At 44.8% G+C, this 19399-nt stretch overlaps 1 protein-coding gene across 2 annotated transcripts in view; it reads right to left on the reverse strand.

The window, feature by feature from the left end:
- pdzrn3b (PDZ domain containing RING finger 3b) overlaps positions 1–18829 on the reverse strand; it is a 307220-nt gene extending 288391 nt beyond the window's left edge. For both annotated transcript variants that reach the window (XM_060835714.1, XM_060835713.1), the window contains exons 1-3: positions 18038–18829; positions 12298–12378; positions 5254–5361 (exon numbers count right to left, since the gene is read on the reverse strand). In XM_060835714.1, coding sequence (XP_060691697.1) covers positions 5254–5361; positions 12298–12378; positions 18038–18733 — 885 coding nt within the window. In that variant the 5' untranslated portion in view covers positions 18734–18829. The remainder of the gene's footprint in view (positions 1–5253; positions 5362–12297; positions 12379–18037) is intronic.
- Between the last annotated feature and the right edge of the window lie 570 nt (positions 18830–19399).

Here is a 19399-nt window from a genome sequence, read left to right on the forward strand (position 1 = left end):
GTTTGATATCCTGTCAAAGACCTTCTCCTAGTTCAGGCTAATGAGGCAGGCATCACACCACCCCCCCAAACCCCCCACCCCCTCCGGGCCTGTGCCAAGGCAATTATATCCCTGAGGAGTGCGAGGCTCTCAGCGATCATCCTGCCCAGTACAGTACAGGTTTGGTCGAAGTGAATCACCAATTCCAGAGCAGATCTTACCCACTTGGCGATGATTTGGGACAGAATTTTGTAGTGCATTCATCAACGACATTGACTGCCAATTTCTAATGTCCTCTCTCTCCCATTTGTCGATGAGAGCGACAATACCATTCACTTTCTGCCAGAAGCATACTCAGGTCCTGGTCAATTAAGTCTCACAGAGCCAAATACAATTCGGCTGGTAAGCCTTTACTTCTGGCAGTTTTATTCACTCCTAAGGACTTGAGGGCCTTAGTCAGCTCATCCTGAGATAATGACTGGTCTAGCCTCCCTGTGTACTGCCATCCAAGACCTCTGTGATAAAGGACAGGAACAACTGTGAGGCTTCACAGTTTGTGGGCTTATGTCATACAGATTGGCATAAAAGGATTTGCTGATCTTCTGGAGGTCAGACTGAGGTGACATTATTGAGCCATCTTCTCCCTTCAAGTTGCTGAGCACAAAGCTCTCTTTGCGCACCTTCTGGAAAAAGAAATGCGAGCACATCTCATCTTGCTCCACAATGCAAACCCTGGACTGGAGATTACCTTGGAGGCCTCCAAGGTAAACAGCAAGGCTTGCTCGCTATTCACCTCTGTGACACTGGCACCCATCATCTGCAGCAGGAGTAGCTTCTGCACAGTTTTCTGGAGTTTGGACAGCTTTCCCTACCTCTCTCTCTCGCATTCTGAACACCTTTGAGACAAAGGAACTCTTAATGTTCCCCTTGACTGTCTTCCACTGGAGACTCAGAAAGGGTCTTCAAGGTTCTCCAACCTGTATAGTCCCTTGAGTTCCTCAATGTCTTTCTGGGGTCAGCAGTTTCAGGTTCAGCTTCCACGTTCCGTTGCCAGCATGCTGGTCATCCTGTAGATGACACTCAGCCAGCAGAAGGTAGTGGTCAGAGAAGAACACTGGCTTGATGTCAATGGATTTGATGGAGAACACTTGGGACACAAACAGCAAATGTATCCTTGAGCAGATAGATACACCTGGTCATGGCCAGGTGGGTCTACGCTGTACTCCATCTGTAGAGGGGAAGATATCATGCAGCTTGGTGACTTTAACTGTTTCCATCAGGAATCTGGACGTGGCATCAGGTTTGCTGTTTGCTCCTCTGGATCATCCATCCACATGGATAATGCAGTGGTAGTCTCTGGTCAGAATGACCACCCTGGACATTACCAGCAGCAGGGGGAGCTGCTGCAGGGTGGCCAGCGGCTCACTGTGTACCACCAGGATGTACACATTAATTAGTCTCAGGGGAGTGTTTCTGTTTGCAACATCTGTTGCAAGGAGGCACCCACCCCCCTGCACTGACCACCACCTCTTTAAATTTGGAGATGGTGAAGTGGCCTCCATGCTGCTTAGTAAATAGGTGGAAGGCCTGTGGGTCCATAAGCTTGACCATTTCCTGCAGCTGTGGAGGTGCATTATCCCATACTTTTGCAGAAACAGGTGGTCTGCTTTGTCCTTGGTCAGGTAAGCCAATGTAGAAACACATCACATGGTAGAATTGACGCTATGCATGTTAATAAAGGCAATTTGAAAACCCAGTTTAAGCGTTCATAGAATTACCCATCCACCTATTTCTGTTCAGCCATGCTCTTGTCACTGAGGGACTCTCTGCATGTGGCATGTGGATACACTCCATACTGAAGTAGCTGAGCTGTTTCTCCCTTGTCAAATTGCCTTGATTCAGTGTTGTCTTGGAGGGAACGAAGGCAGGAAGACCTGGATCTGAGTCAAGATTAGAGTGGTACTGGAAAAGCACAACAGGTCAAGCAGTATCAGAGGAGCAGGAAAATTGCCATTTCGAGCTAAAGCCCTTCATCAGAAAAGGCTTCCTGGTTCCTGACGAAGGGCTCTAATTATCATTTCAACAAGCCAACACACACTGCAGCACAGAGGAACTATGCAGAGCAAAGGAAAATCACGTACACCGTGTATTCAAAATGAATGGGTACCCAATGAACACAGTCTGCCAATTTCTCAGCAATAAACCAAACAAGCAGACAAAACATGTCCAGAAACCCTAGCCACTCTCCCTTTCGTCAAAGATATCTCAGAAATGACTGCCAGATACTTGGCATCATGGTAGTACATAAACCCACCGACACACTAAAACAGCAGCTAATTAACTTGAAAGACCCTATACAGACAACAAGGAAAATTAATGTAATTTACAAAATACTGTGTAAGGACTGTAACAAACACTACATAACACTACATTGGATAAACAGGTAGAAAATTAGCCACCGGGATACATGAACATCAACTAGCCACAAAACAGCATGACCCTCTCTCACTAGTATCCTTACATACGGATGAGGAAGGACACCACTTCGACTAGGACAACACATCCATCCTAGGACAAGCCAAACAAAGACATGCACGAGAATTCCTAGAAGCATGGCATTCGAACCTGAACTCTATCAACAAACACATCGAGTTAGATCCCATCTACCACCCCCTGAGAAAAGGAACAGGAAGTGACTTCACCACAGGGAATAACATCATCACAGGAAATGACATCACCAACCAAAGAAACCCAAACATATAAATAGAAAGCAGGAAGTTTCAGCAGTGCTTTGCCTGAGGCCCACTGAAGATGTTACCTAGTAGAGTGACGAAACGTCTGGAAATGAATCTTCAAGCTCAGCGAACAAACCTACATCCAAAAAGGTAGTTTTACGCTTATGATACATCGCTTTAAGTATCCCTTTAAAAAAAGGCATAGCCATCATAGTAAACATATTTAAACCTGGTGAAGAATTGCACTGATGGTTGGATGAACTAGTTGTCTCTTTAAAATGCTACCGGAAATTAAAAGGTCATGAAGTCACATTTAATATGTGGATAAACAGTGCAGAAATAACAAAGAAGTGTTGATATTCAAGTGAACATAAAGACTAAGACTGGTGTTTAAAGTTGTAGCCAAGATGCAAATTACTTAAAACAATACAAGAAAACATCCAAAGTTTTGTTCTGTTGACCAATTTGCTGTTGCAACACATAGACGAGCTGATAAGTGATTGTACAAACAGGCTGAGCTTATGCAGGGAATAATAGCTTTTCTCAGTGATGGGATTCCAAAATACTTCAAATTGAAAACAATTGGTGATTTGCATCTATGTGCAATTGCTTGAGTAATGGAAGGGAAAAGTCTTGAAAGTTTGTTTTATTTTCCCCTTGCCGCAACTATGAAGTTTTTAAATTGTTTGGAATTGCATGTAACCAGATTTTTTAATTTAAATTAACTTTCACCGCACTTACGCCTATAATCCAGTGGTTTGCATTCAACACTATATATATCATACAAACTGTTGAACCTTCTCAGACTACGTTGTTCAGAGCAGCAGTGGTCCATTATAATTGTCCGCAGGCACGGAAAGGAAACGTGGACAAAATTCCTGCTCCAATTTTCACGAGACATCAATATTGAAACTCAGCTGAAAAGGCCCCCTACTGGTGTATTTAGGTTCATCATGGGATAAAATGTACACAAGCAAACGGGAGGATCCTCCTGACAGCAAAGGTGAACAACTGGAAAGAGCAAAACCCCTCGATTCCCATGTTAAATTACATACCTGAACAATGAAGATGTTACAAACATGGTCAGACATGGAAAATAAGTCAAAAATATGAATGTCCAACCGCCAACACAAATACAGTCTGCACAAGGGATTAGTAGTTTAGTGAATGTGAACCAACTGCAACTGACTCACTCATAGTACATGGTTCCCAATATGTTTATTTTCTGTAAACCATTGGTCAGCAGGTATTTATTCTCTATAAATGCAGACAATAAACAATAAAATGGAAAGGAAAACTGAACTCGATCAGCTGTGAAGATTGAGGCAAGCACCCTTTTCAAACCAAACCGACATAATTTAGTGCACTTCTTATTTTAGCCTCTGTCCACAGTCTATTTTTACATTTTAAGTATTAACCAACAGTTAAATGTCTTACAATAAATAATTGCACATAGGTGAATCACAATACAGGGAGAAAAATACGATTGGAATATCACAGGAAAAATAATGTTCCTTAATTGTTAAAAATTATCAAAAAATCAATCCAAAGTCAATTTTGTCTGAGAAAGAATCATAAAAGTTTATGACCCAGAAGGAGAAAAAAACAAAATTACATTCACACTTTATGAACTGTAAGCCCCTTCATAAGAAAGCTTGTAAAAACATTAAATCTGGAATCACTGACAGCAGACTGCTGAAAACAAACCTCATTGTTACTCCATTTACAAGTTCAGCAGGGATTCAGTTATCTCCCACTGTGATGAACTGACGCTATCTTAAACGTGGCAATTCTACAACTGTAATTCACAACAGGAAATGCTAAAGTGTACTCTTCAACAAGCCTGAAGTGAAGGCAACCAAGTCTCATGGTATATTTTGCAATGATATTGAGCAGTGCATTTTCACCTCAGTTCTAGAAAGAAATCCTGCTGCTTTTTTTCCTGATTTCCCTCCCCACTTTACTAGACCTTGAAATAAAGCTTCAAACGAGTTGCCAGTACTCTTATAAACACAGCACAACAAACAATCTCTAATTCTCGAGGCATATGACGATTACTAAAATGCACATTACAGGTCATTCTGCTACAACACGACAGGCATGTTCCTTTGCAACCTCACGCTATAGAAAATCACGCCATGGAAAATCACTACAGTAATCATGCTGTAGAAGATCACTAATAGGAAGTCGCTATACCCATTCAGTACAAAGTTTGCATTACAGAAACAACATCATACTTTGTCAATCGTGTTATAGCTCATTCACGCTGACGAAATATACGCTATAGCAGGCAACTTGTATTGTAGGGGATATTAATAGGAGGCTTTACTAAAGTCTGTAGATGGAGAAGTGCTGGTCTGTACCTTACAAACTCCTAATTTACTGCATCATTTACAGAGACACAAAAAAAACAGTTTCATAATCCTGCCCTTGAACATGATACAAGAGAGTTATGATATATGGAATGTTCGCCAGACATTTTTGCCTTCCAAATTAAATCAGGTTTACAGCAGCACTTGAGAGAATAACTTCCACATACCTCCAGAATCTGGTCATGGGTCTGTAATCCCCCTTCTTTGTCAGCTGGCCCATTCTCCACTACTTTTGACACAAAAATCCCCTCATAGGCTGTGGCCTCTTGATTTTCCTTCAAAATGTAATGAAAGCAAATAAAAACATGAAATTAGTATTTGAAGTGTGCATGATGCAATAGAATTAATGTAAAGACATTAGGATGAGGATATGCCAAACTCAAATGGCGAATGGCATCCAATGGAACAGGCAAAGGCCTGACAGTACTTTCTCTGAAAGTAACAAGTGATGGCTGAAGTGATGACTAACAGCTGTGAATTGAGGTGGGTTAGCCTCCAGCTCGGTATTTTACATGACGTAACATCTCTCTCGTCATCTTTCGCAACGTCAATTGGATATTGTGACATTGAAGAATCCAACAGATATTTATGACAACTAGCCATTGTATACAAATGTCACCTTAAAATATGTTATAATGGAACATCATACTTTTTATAACGTGTCATGCTTCATGTGATCCAGAGATTAATACATTCAGGTCACATGCAATGATGCAGTGATGACCATGAAAAAACAACAATCCACTATTTGTCCAAAGGTAAAAGTTTATCTCAGGCAGATACACATGGCTCTGCACAGGCATAAATTGTCAATTTGCTAATTATATATTAAGATAAAATAGACTTTACAAGACTAAGATTTCAAGTACCAATGTTATGCTTTGGACAGTTCATCCTGATTAGGTGATCATACACCCATCTGGAAAGATATGAAAGGTATGTTCCTTGTTGCAATTATTTGATAACCTAGTTATTTTGCTGTGGAATGTTGGCACTCAATATCATTGCAAAATCATCAACATCAGAGAATTCTTCATTACTGTCCTTGTGCACTGTCTTTGATGGGTGTGCCGCATATTGGCCTGAGCTGGCTTCTTTTCCTTCACAATATCGCATCGTGATCAATACTGACTTTGCAAGATCTGGACTGGTAGTACATTTAGAAACTTTTGTATCCAAGAACATCAATTTGTATTTCAAATTCAAACTCTCAGCCCAGCACATAGTCTTTGTAGTTGTCTATCTCATTTGTTGTGTATCTTTTTCATTCTCCTCTATCTTTGAAGGAGAATGTCCTGTATCATGGAATAGTTAGACAATTAATTGCTGGGCAAGCACTTTTACACTTGGCTCCTAGTATAAGTTGTGCTGCGAATATTAATTCTTTCTCATCTGGTACTGCATGAAAATGTAGCAATGCGACAGGAAAGTTTTGCTTTGTCGCTTAATACTTAATGATCATTGATTTGTCAGTACTTACTATACATTCTGCTAAATCATGTGAGTGTGTGTAGTGAGATGGTAAGGCGATAATGGATCACACCCAATTAATGCACGTTTCAAAATGGTTTGTTTGGAGTGTGGTCATCCATTGTTGGATATGAGCTGATCCAGGATACAGAATAAACAGAAAATAGTGCTCATCAAAAAGTCTTTTCCCTGGGGTGGGGGAGTCCAGAACTACAGGTCATAGATTTAAGGTGAGAGGGGAAAGTCATAATAGAGACCTAAGGGACAACTTTTTCATGCAGAGTGTGATACATGTATGGAATGAGCTACCAGAGGAAGTGGTGGAGGCTGGTACAATTGCAGCCTTTAAAAGGCATCTGGATTAGTATATGAATAGGAAGGATTTAGAGGGATATGGGCTGGGTGCTGGCAGGTGGGACTAGATTGGGTTAAGATATCTATGTCAGTAACAGTCACCTTCATTGTGTTGCTAAGTGGTCAAACAATGTGAAATGTAGAGAAGTAACACATTACAAAGATGTAATTTGCCTGTGTACTCTGTTGCAATTTTCATCCAAAAAGGAGATGAAATAGTGTGTGTGAATGCAGGATCTCCATCCACTGCTGCACTGATACCTTTGATGAGCCTCATATGCAGTTACAACTTGTTAAATATCCACATGCACAAGCTATTTTGAGCATTCAATACCCCAATATAACGCGGACATGAGATGGTGACATGATTCTTTTGGTACTAAAACTGGTTTGCCCTTGGAAATAACTTCTTGTGGTATAACAAGTTTGTCTCTGTGTTGCCAAAATGAATGAATCTTCTTAAGCACTTAATACGGTTATGCCATCCCTGAATAGTGATCTTCTGTAACTCTTGCAGTTGCTGACCTTTGCTAGATGTTGACTGCAACTGTTCACATCAACTGTGGCAAAACTGTAACAGATCAATCGTGATAAAACCTTCAACTTCATTATCTAGAGTATCAACATGTTGATCAAGAGAAATACCTTGGTCCTTGTTAGCGCGACATAGTTCTCCTGGTACATGGCTTTTATTTTTCACTTCAAAGTTGGATCCTTGCACCTTGACATGCAGATACTGCCAACATGGTAGTGACCTCACTCATGACATGTCTACTGACTTATCATCTGTTTCAATGACTAGTTTCTTGTTAAATAAGTATCTTGTACTCAATATTAGAATAGTTCACTTGAGCATATCACAGGGTATCCAAATCAAAAGCAATAGCTTTATTATCTTGCAAAAAACATGTGCCTCAGTCTTTTTGTGATTGCTCCACCTTGAGAACTATCGTATTGCAGCAGGCAAGATCTTGCTGACAGAACCTGCTTGAAAGAATCAAAGACATATGAGTGGACATCTTACCACTTGTAGGCGACATCCTTCTTGAGTAAGTCTCTCTGCAGAAGTACCTTTTCCACGAAGTTAGGAATATATGGTCAGAATACAAAACTTGAGGCAACATCACAGATCCTCTTTATTTTGCAGGGTCTGCATTTGTTAAGCATCCTTCATCTTACCTTAAATCAAGATAGACTTCATTGGCATATACCCAGAGAAGTATGTCTGGCTAAAACTGACCCTGTATTTTGTGTTGTAAACTATTAATCCTTGCCAATCACGTTGCTGTCATTTGTAGGTGACGATTGCAGTCATGCTCTCTGTGTTCATCTTACCCATGATCACAATACCATCAGCTATGAAACACAACCAGGTATATTTTCAATAATCCCATCCATACATTGCTGGAACATGCCTAAACAAACTGTGAGCCCAAATGGTGTCCTAATTGTCACAGGCTCTTGGAGTGTTTATGCTATATGGACAGACCAGTATCAATATTTCACATCTAGCTTTGGAAAAAGTCTTGCTCCAGAAAATATAATTCTTCTAGCTTCATTATCTTGCATGGAGACCTTTTAAGTGACAGGTTGATGAGCCTTATATCGAGGTATTTTCATGTAATGCCATCTTTCTTTAAAACTCATGTGATGGAGCAACAGCAATTGGTGTACTGGGCACCCTTTCACACTTTACTCGTTTGTTCCATCCTTGAAGTTCTACTTGAAGGTTTCATGAATGTAAATACTGAACTACCTTGGTAGATCAATGAAGGGGGCTACATCACCCTTAAAATGTAATACAGCATTACCCTGAAAATGAGCCACACATCCATCCATCCCAGTACAGGTGTTTGAGGCAAATGACTGATTTGAATCTCATCATGTGACTAGACTGAACTCCATCATGTTCCACTGTTGGATCATTGATGTTTACCAGATAAAAGACTTGGGAAGCCAAGATGAATTTGCATACTGGTGCTGCAGTTTGATTCTGTCAGTTCAGAAAGTCATGCTGCTGAATTTGGAGATATCCAAAGTTCACATTCACTGATGTCCAAAGCTGTTGTGCAGTTAGCCTTCAATGAGATTTCCAAATAGACCACTGCTGCTGACCATAAAATGGGTTTTGCCTCCAGCATGTTATTTTATCTGATGCAGTAATGCTTATGTTATCTCCATAACATAAGTAACTGAACATGGATGGCACAGTGTTTGAAGAAACCAATGGATATTTTTAATATACAAACAGTATATTCACAGGCACGTAAGATATCTGGGCTAACATTAAGTGATTAAATTATAACCTTTTGAAGCATATATGGTTCAAATGATCCAAGTTAAGATGAAGTCATCACATGTTATGACACAGTGATGATATTATGAACATAGCTCTTAAGGTATCCTGACACATTGTGTCTCTCAAAAGGTATACTGACATATTGACTGTGAAACAAAACAAAAAGCAACAACTAGGGTCAGCAAAAAAAATTTGCATTTATATGGCACTTTTCCTGACTGCCAAGTATTTCAAAAGTTCTTTAAAACCAATGAAGTACTTCTGATGAAGAGTGACTATGTTAAATTAGGAAACAGGGCAGCTAATTTACACACGGCAAGCTCCCATAACAGTAAGTTGATAACGAGAAGATCATTTGTTATTTTGATTTTGATTGAGCAATAAGTAAGGCCAGGACAGCCAAGAAAACTCATTGGCTCTTCTTGGAAATTGTGCCATGAACTATTTCACATCCACCGCAGGAAGCAGGTGAGCAGGTTAGATTTGGAGATAGGTGAGCACTTTGATGATAGTGACCACAATTCAGTTATGTTTACTTTAGTAATGGAAAAGGATAGGCATACTCCGCAGGGCAAGAGTCATATCCGAGGGAAAGGCAATTATGATGCGATTAGGCAAGATTTAGGATGGGGAAGGAAATTGCAAGGGATAGGGACAATTAAAATGTGGAGTTTATTCAAGAAACAGCTACAGCGTATCCTTGAAAAGTATTTACCGGTCAGGCAGAGAGGAAGTTGTCAAACGCAGGAGCCATGGTTTACTAAGAAGTTGAAACTCTTGACAAGAAGAAGACTTATGTTAGGATGAGACATGAAAGCTCAGGCAGGGAACTTGAGAGTCACAGGTTAGCCAGGGAAGACCTAAAGAGAGAGCTAAGAAGATCGTGGAGGGGACATGAGAAGTCGTTGGCGGATAGTTTCAAGGAAAACCCTAAGGCTTCCTACAGGTATATCAGGAATAAAAGAATGACAAGAGTAAGGTTAGGGCCAATCAAAGATAGTAGTGGAAGTTGTGCGTGGAGTTAGCAGAGATAGAGGAAGCGCTAAATGAATATTTTTTGTCAGCATTCACACTGGAAAGGACAATGTTGTCAAGGAGAATATTGAGACACAGGCTACTAGACTAGATGAGATTGAGGTTCACAAGGAGAAGGTGTTAGCAATTTTGGAAAGTGTGAAAATAGATAAGTCCCCTGGGCTGGATGGACTTTATCCTAGGATTCTCTGGAAAGCCAGGGAGGAGATTGCAGAGCCTTTGACTTTGATCTTTACATCGTCATTGTCAACAGGAATAGTGCCAGAAGAGTGGAGGATTGCAAATGTTGTTTCCTTGTTCAAGAAGGGGAATAGAGTCAGCCCTTGTAATTACAGACCAGTGAGCCTTACTTCAGTTGTGGGTAAAGTGTTGGGAAGGGTTATAAGAGTTAGGATTTACAGTCATCTAAAAAGGAATAAGTTGATTAGGGATAGTCAACACAGTTTTGTGAAGGGTAGGTCATGCCTCACAAACCTTACTGAGTTCTTTGAGAAGGTGACCAAACAGGTAGATGAGGGTAAAGCAATTGATGTGGTGTATTGAATTTCAGTATGGTGTTTGATAAGGTTCCCCACGGTAGGCTACTGCACAAAATAAAGAGGCATTGCGTTGAGGGATCAGAAATTGGCGAGCTGAAAGAAGTCAGAGGGTGGTGGTTGATGGGAAATGTTCATCCTGGAGTACAGTTGCCAGTGGTGTACCACAAGGATCTATTTTGGAGCCACTGCTGTGGATTATTTTTATAAATTACCTGGATGGGGGCATAGAAGGATGGGTTAGTAAATTTGCAGATGACACTAAGGCTGGTAGAGTTGTGGATAGTGACGAAGGATGTTATAGGTTACAGCGGGACATAGATAAGCTGTAGCCCTGTGCTGAGAGGTGGCAAGTGGATTTTAATGTGGAAAAGTGTGAGGTAATTCACTTTGGAAGGAGTAACAGGGATGCAGAGTACTGGGCTAAAGGTAAAATTCTTGATAGTGTAGATGAACAGAGAGATCTCTGTGTTCATGTACATAAATCCCTGAAAGTTGCCATCGAGATTGATAGATATTAAGGCATTCTTAATAGAAGGATTATGTTTCAAAGCCATGAGGTCATCCTGTAGCAATAAAAAACTCTGGTGTGGCTGCACTTAGAGTATTGCGTATAGTTTTGGTCACCACTTTATCGGAAGGATGTGGAAGCTTTGGAAAGAGTTCAGAGATTTACTAGGATATTGTCTGGTATGGAGGAAAGGTTTTATGAGGAAAGGCTAAGGGACTTGAGGCTGTTTTCGTTAAAGAGAAGGTTGACTTAATTGAGATGTATAAGATAATCAGAAGGTTAGCTAGGGTGGACAGTGAGAGCCATTTTCCTGGGATGATGATGGCTAGCACGAGGGGACATAGCTTTAAATTGAGGGGTGATAGATATAGGACAGATGTCAGAGGTAGTTTCTTTGCTCAGAGAGTGGTTGGGGCATGGAACAGCCTGCCTGCAACAGTATTAGACTTGCCAACTTTAAGGGCATTTAAATGGTCATTGGATAGACATATGGACGAAAATGGAATAGTGTAGGGTAGATAGGCTTCAGATTGGTTTGACAGGTCGGCGCAACATCAAGGGCCTGAGGACCTGTAATGCGCTGTAATGTTCAACGTTCTATGCAGAAGTCAGTTCAAAGACACATCCAAAGATTTCAGTCTTGATTCCTGTATGGTGAAAATCCTGGAACAGTGACTCAAAGACAGAGTGGTACCAATTGAGCCATAGCTGCTAAAGGCACATTTTAAACATTGTCAGCTACTGCTTCCATGTGAAAATTTGCAGGAGCTGCCAGTTGTACTTCCATTTGCATCATCAATTGAACCAGGAAAATATTGTGGAGTTCTGCTGTGGAAACTACTTCAGTGCAGTGAAAAGAACATGTTCGGTTCTTCTCCAAGGGATACCAGGCAGATCAGATGCCCTAAAATGTTAAGGCTGACCCCTGAGCTCAATCATTGTTCCAACACCAGAGATACATTTTGAAAATGCTGCTGAATCATCTTTATAACAGGGTTGTACATACCGCACAAGGTCTGCCACCAATGATATTAAATCCCAGGGAACCCGAGTCCCGCTGCATGATGATGGTCAGTGTTTCTCCTCCCTAGAAACAGATTTCAAATGTTAGATAGTCAGGCTGAGAACAATTGGTTTAACAATCAGCCAGTAACTGGTCATAATGGACAGAAGTAGAAAATATAATTTGGATGAATGAAATCTGAAAGTTCAACAACCAAAAGACTTGAGTCACACGCAAGATATGTTCACAATTTATTGTAACTCCTGAGGCTCTAAGCATTTGGAAAAACTGGACTGAGACTGATCTTGCAGTGTCTGATAGCACAATGAGTGATACCACTCTAACACGCTATCCACCCCCAACCTCACACCGCATATAGTGGTGTGGTGCAGGTTTGGGGATTTTTCTGGTCTATATATTTCTAATCATTAGCTCCAAAATAATGCTTTGTTCAAACAAACTTCAAATGCACTAAATATTTTCTTCTGTCATTATAAACAAGTTGAAAATTCAGCCACAGTATCATTTGTAAAATAAGCATAACTGGAGAGGTAGGGTGTGAAGACTATTCAGCTATATTTCAATTAGGCATACATGTTTGACATGGATGCAAAACATCTTTCACCTCGATGATAGGCTAGATGAAGTTTGGACTCAAAGAACCTTTCCTCATCTCAAAACAACCATCCTAGTCCAAAATATACAAATCTGCATGGGGCGTCTCAAAACTTTTGATGGAAAGTAGCGTCATTGACCAACAAGCTTGAATTGTTACCTTCTCATAAAGCCATATATGCAAATATATTTAATCGTAGGAACTGTCACTCTAACCAGAATCTATACGTCTACACGTGTGATTATGTTAACTGACTCTGCAAGTTGTCCAACTTCCAGTGGCCTGTGTGTTATGTGCCACAAATGTCAGCTGGTGTGCCCATGTCCAATCAGTGCTGGATATCTTTGCACCACAATATGAATGTGATCCCTCTGCTACCTCTTTCACTCTGCCCATCTCTCCATTTCAATCTCTCTTTGTTCACCTCCTCCTGTCTCTCTCTCTCTCTTTTCCTCTCTCCAGTCTTTCTTTCTCTTCCTGCCCATCTGGTACTCCCTTGCTCCAATTAGTTCTCTTCTCTGTTTCTCTATGTCTGCTCTCCCCCTTTTTTTTCCACTTTCTGTCCACAACACCTTTCCATTGGGTGGCACGATGGCTCAGTGGTTAGCATTGTTGCCTCACAGGGACCCAGTTTGATTCAAGCATTGAGTAACTGTACTTTCTCCCCGAGTGGATTTCCACTGGGTGCTCCAGTTTCCTCCCACAATCCAAAGATAGGCCATGCTAAATTCCCCTGCAGGGTGCAGGTTAGATAGATTAGCCAGACTAAATGTGGGGTTACAGGAATAGGGCAGAGGGACTGGGTCTCAGTGGGATGCTCTTCAGAGGGCTGGTCTGGACATGATGGGCTGAATGGCCTCTTTCCACACTGCAGGGAATCTATGATCTCTCAGTCTGTCCGAGCCACCCACTCAGTCCTTGGTTTGTATCTTTCTGTTTCTTGGCAAAGTATTTTCTTGACTGAGATTCCTGGTATCAGTGTGCCGTGACCCATGTTAAGTTTTTGCAATGCAATCATCCCATCATCACATTAAATGTGCAGTTGGCCTCACTGGTGCCCATTGTGTGGAATCACTTGGCTGGAGAGGCAGAATGTCCATGCTGCTGCCAGGGCTTTGGAGCATTCATGCTGTTGCACACCAGTTTTTAAAGCCCAGCTTCATTCCACTTCAGGAGTTGCAAGCCAGGAACTGACCTTCAAGCTCCACACTGTGGTATTCCAGTGTTAGCCCCAAGGAAATGATCCCAAAAAAGGCAAATAGCTCCACAGTTTGGTGACAAGGACCTGGAGGCGTTGATAGATGTTGTAGTGAAAACAAGAGGACTGTTTTTTTCTGCTGACCAGCAAAGGCAACTATGCCAGCAGATGCAGCATGCCTGGCTCATGTAATAGCCCAGGTCAGAATCCAAGTCAAAGGCAATATACTGCTGTGCTAATAGAAGATTCATGATCCTCTGTGCCCAACAAGGGTAACTTCCACCATGTTCTCTCTCTGCTACCTCATATTCACAGGGCCAGCACTCACCCTGCGCACACCTTTCTCCAACGTTCATGGACTGCAATTGCATGTATCATTTCATTTAAAATCTCTCACTCACCTCATACTCCTAAACTGCTAACCCTTCCTGCACTCCGCACTTCCTAATCACAGCTTACCTGCTCCCCTGTTCCTGCACCACCCTTAACGGATCTTTCATCTATTGTTATTATCCTCAGTCCCATCCTTTCTCACCATGTCCCTCTGTCAGTATCCCACCCACTTTCCTCTTTTCTTGCACCATTTCCAGTTTTGTCTCTCCCCCACAGTTACCCCTTTCTCTCTCCTTCACCCAGGCCCTCATTCCTTTCTCTCTCTCCACCTAACCTCTCTTGCTCCCCCCATCGCTCTCTTTTACCAATCTATTTCACCATAATCTACCTACTGAACTCTCCCTGCTCCCCTTCCCTCACCATTATACACACTGTCCTTTCCGTGATCACCTCTTCTCCCATCTTATCACCCTCTACCCCATCTCTCACTCTGTTCCCTCTTTCTCATTTCAATTTATTCCCACTTTTTATGTTCCTCTTCTTTCTTTCTGTGTCTTGCTTCATCCCTCCAGCTTCTCTCTCTTGCTCCATTCCTACTCTCTCACTTATTCCAACCCTCCATTTTTCTGTGATCTCATTCCGTCCACTCTCTCTCTTTCTAATCTCCCATTTCTCGCTCAAAACTTCCCCACTTCTCTCTCCCTTTTGCTCTTTCAACCTATATTCCCTCTCTTTTCCTCTATCTATATGTCATTTCTCTCTCTCTCTTTTTCCTGCTCATTTGTTCTTGTCCCTGGGTCTCTGTCTGTCTCTCTTGCTGTATTCCTAATGACTCCACTCTATTACCTCCTGTTCCCACAACCCTCCCTCTCCCTGGTTACTCCTTCCCCTATCTTCCTTCCAACTCTCTCCATCCCCCCTCTCCCCTTGCCTCCCTCCACCATGTGGACTGTCTCCCTCCCTCCATTCATACTCTATGCCTCCACTCCTTTCCCCACCCATTCCCCTCTGCCACTTCCTCCCCCCACTACTTTCTACTCTCCACTCTCCACTCTGTCTCTGTATCCCTTTATCTTTCCTCCATACTCAATCCTCCCTCCTCCTCTTAACCACCCCCCCAAAACCTAGTCCCTACCACCCTCCCTTCTCCAGCCCCTTCTCCTTCACCACTCCTCCTTCCTTTCCCCCCTTAACCACCCACTTCCTCCTCCTCCTACTTTTCCCCCTTCATTTTCCACTTGCCCCCATCTCTCTACCCACTTCTCTTGCCCCCATACTCAATTTTCCCCTATCCCTCCATCACCCGATCCCTCCCACCCTAGCCCTTTCTTATCCACCAACTCTACCTCCATACTCAATCCTCCCTCCCCCTCCCTCCATAACCTGGCCTCCATCTCCCTCCCTTCTCCAGCCCCTTCGCTCTCACCACTCCCTCTTCCTCACTCCCTTACTCACCCGCTTCCTCCTCCCCCACCTTCCCTCTTCACTCTCCACCTATCTTGCTCCCTCTATCTCACTACCCCCTTCTCTTTCCTCCATACTCACTTTTCTCCACTCCCCCAACCTCTCTATAATCTGGTTCCTCCCTCCCTCACTCACTTCCTCCTCACCAACCTCCCCCTCTTACTCACCCACTTCCCTCTCCCGCTTCTCCCCCCCATTCTCTCTACCTCCTTCTATACTCACTTTTCCCCAACCCTCCATTATCTGGTCCCTCCCACCCTCCTTGCCCTAGCCCTCCCTTATCCACACACTTCCCTCTCCCACTACACCCCCCCCCCCGCATCTCTCTTGCCCCCCTACTCACTTTCCCCATCCCTCCATAACCTGATTCCTCCCTCCCTCCTTTCCCTAGCCCTCCCCTATCAATTTACTTTACCTCCATACTCAATCCTCCCTCCTCCTCCTCCTCTCCATAACCTGGTTCCTACCTCCCTCCCTTTTCCAGCCCCTTCTCCCATACCACTCCCTCTTCCTTCCCCCTTTACCCACCCCTTCCTCCTCCCCTACTTCCCTTGCACTCTTCACCTGCTCCCTCCATCTCTGTACCCCCTTCTCTTGCCACATTCCCCCATACTCACTTGCCCCTCTCACACCCCCTCCCCAATGTCAACTCTCTCTATGTCCCTCTGCCCTTTCCCTCCCTCCTGTCAACTCCCTCCATGTCCCTCTGCCCCTTCTCTCCCTCCTGTCAACCTTCTCTCTATGTCCCTCTGCCCTTTCCCTCCCTCCTGTCAACTCTCTCTATGTCCCTCTGCCCTTTCCCTCCCTCCTGTCAACTCTCTCTATGTCCCTCTGCCCTTTCCCTCCCTCCTGTCAACTCTCTCTATGTCCCTCTGCCCTTTCCCTCCCTCCTGTCAACTCTCTCTATGTCCCTCTGCCCTTTCCCTCCCTCCTGTCAACTCTCTCTATGTCCCTCTGCCCTTTCCCTCCCTCCTGTCAACTCTCTCCATGTCCCTCTGCCCTTTCCCTCCCTCCTGTCAACTCTCTCCATGTCCCTCTGCCCTTTCCCTCCCTCCTGTCAACTCTCTCCATGTCCCTCTGCCCTTTCTCTCCCTCCTGTCAACTCTCTCTATGTCCCTCTGCCCTTTCTCTCCCTCCTGTCAACTCTCTCCATGTCCCTCTGCCCTTTCCCTCCCTCCTGTCAACTCTCTCTATGTCCCTCTGCCCTTTCCCTCCCTCCTGTCAACTCTCTCTATGTCCCTCTGCCCTTTCCCTCCCTCCTGTCAACTCTCTCCATGTCCCTCTGCCCTTTCTCTCCCTCCTGTCAACTCTCTCCATGTCCCTCTGCCCTTTCTCTCCCTCCTGTCAACTCTCTCTATGTCCCTCTGCCCTTTCCCTCCCTCCTGTCAACTCTCTCTATGTCCCTCTGCCCTTTCCCTCCCTCCTGTCAACTCTCTCTATGTCCCTCTGCCCTTTCCCTCCCTCCTGTCAACTCTCTCTATGTCCCTCTGCCCTTTCCCTCCCTCCTGTCAACTCTCTCCATGTCCCTCTGCCCTTTCCCTCCCTCCTGTCAACTCTCTCCATGTCCCTCTGCCCTTTCCCTCCCTCCTGTCAACTCTCTCCATGTCCCTCTGCCCTTTCTCTCCCTCCTGTCAACTCTCTCCATGTCCCTCTGCCATTTCCCTCCCTCCTGTCAACTCTCTCCATGTCCCTCTGCCCTTTCTCTCCCTCCTGTCAACTCTCTCTATGTCCCTCTGCCCTTTCCCTCCCTCCTGTCAACTCTCTCTATGTCCCTCTGCCCTTTCCCTCCCTCCTGTCAACTCTCTCTATGTCCCTCTGCCCTTTCTCTTCCTCCTGTCAACTCTCTCCATGTCCCTCTGCCCTTTCTCTCCCTCCTGTCAACTCTCTCTATGTCCCTCTGCCCTTTCTCTCCCTCCTGTCAACTCTCTCCATGTCCCTCTGCCCTTTCCCTCCCTCCTGTCAACTCTCTCTATGTCCCTCTGCCCTTTCTCTTCCTCCTGTCAACTCTCTCCATGTCCCTCTGCCCTTTCTCTCTGTCTCAGTGACCCTCAGCCTGCCCGAACTGGTCTCTCTCTCTCACACACACACACAGAGGAGTCAGTCCTGAAGCAGGAGACAGAGAGGGCACTCACGCTGCAGGGGGGGATGCTGCTGTTCTCAGTCAGGGAGCGGATCCTGGCGCTGTACTCGGTGAATTTCTTCTGGTAGCGGAGGGCTGTCACCTGCAGCTCACTCTGGGCGGCTGACAGCCGGGAGAGCAGCGACTTCTCGCGTTTGCCCGCCCTGGCTTGTTGCCGGCGGAGCTGGCGCTGCAGCGCGGCCATCTGAGCTTTCAGCGCCCGCACGCAGCAGTGCGAGCCCAGCCGGAGCTCCCGGTGCACCAGCACCGAGCCGCAGCCCCGCTGGCACACGCCGACCGGCCGCTGCTCGCAGCTCTCCCGCATGTGAGCGTCCACGTCCCGCAGGCTGAGCGCCTGCCCGCAGCCCGGGTTCCTGCACTCGGCCGCCGAGTACTCGCACGTCTCGGCGTGCTCGGCCAAGTGCTGCAGCCTCAGCACCTTGGCGCAGCCCCGCTCCCAGTTGCCGCAGCGGATCTCCAGCTTGAGGATGAGGTTCCTGAGCGGCAGGACGTGGTTGAGCTCCCGGGGGCCGAGCGGGCGGCACTGCGCCGGGCAGCTGCCCCGCTGCACCACCCAGGGCAACACGCAGCCGGCGCAGAAGACGTGCCCGCACGGAGTGGCCAGGGGGTCCTCCAGCACTTTGTGGCACAGGTTGCACTTGAAGTCAGGATCCACGTCCCCGCTGAAACGTTCGGGGTCGAATCCCATTCTTGCAAATCTCCCACAAGTTGTCTCCTTGTGTTGTTTGCAGCTCCCCAAAGCCCCTCTGTCTCTCTCTCTCTCTCTCCCTCTTCCCCACCCTCCACGTCCAGAGGTGCAGCAACGTATTGTCACTCAGTGCCCTGGGGCTGCTCACTCCTCACTGGAGAGAAACAGCTCGCCGGAGACTTCCTCGAACAGAGTGTCCAAGCACCGCCCTCTCCGCCTTCATTATCCAGAAGGACACAACTGCGTCCCCCTCCCCGCGTAGCACACTCGGGGAAAACTTTAGGCAGAGGTCGGTCATCGCTCCCGGTGCCGAACTTACCTCTAGTCGTTCAACTTTAGCTTTGTGTTGGAATCAATACCTTCTCCAGTTAGTCAACGTCTTGCTGTGGGATGGTCCCTTGGCAACTACGTGTAACTCGTATTGGTTTTGCGATATTGTTTCAGAGTTTGGTTGTTTTTTGTCCCCCCCTGTTTTTAATGAGACCGTAACTTAGCAATGTCTTCTTATGGTTGTAATTTCGAATTGGTCTTGATCACGAATTGTAAAAAATATCCTGACTGTGCGTGTGTTAATAACATCCAGTCCCACCTCCTCTGCTAAAATATAACGCTCTACTGCATTGCTGGAGACTCGATGATGTCTCAGATCCCTCGTTCTGATTGAAT

Source organism: Hemiscyllium ocellatum, chromosome 14, assembly GCF_020745735.1.
Source record: "Hemiscyllium ocellatum isolate sHemOce1 chromosome 14, sHemOce1.pat.X.cur, whole genome shotgun sequence".
Classification (NCBI taxonomy): Eukaryota; Metazoa; Chordata; class Chondrichthyes; order Orectolobiformes; family Hemiscylliidae; genus Hemiscyllium; species Hemiscyllium ocellatum.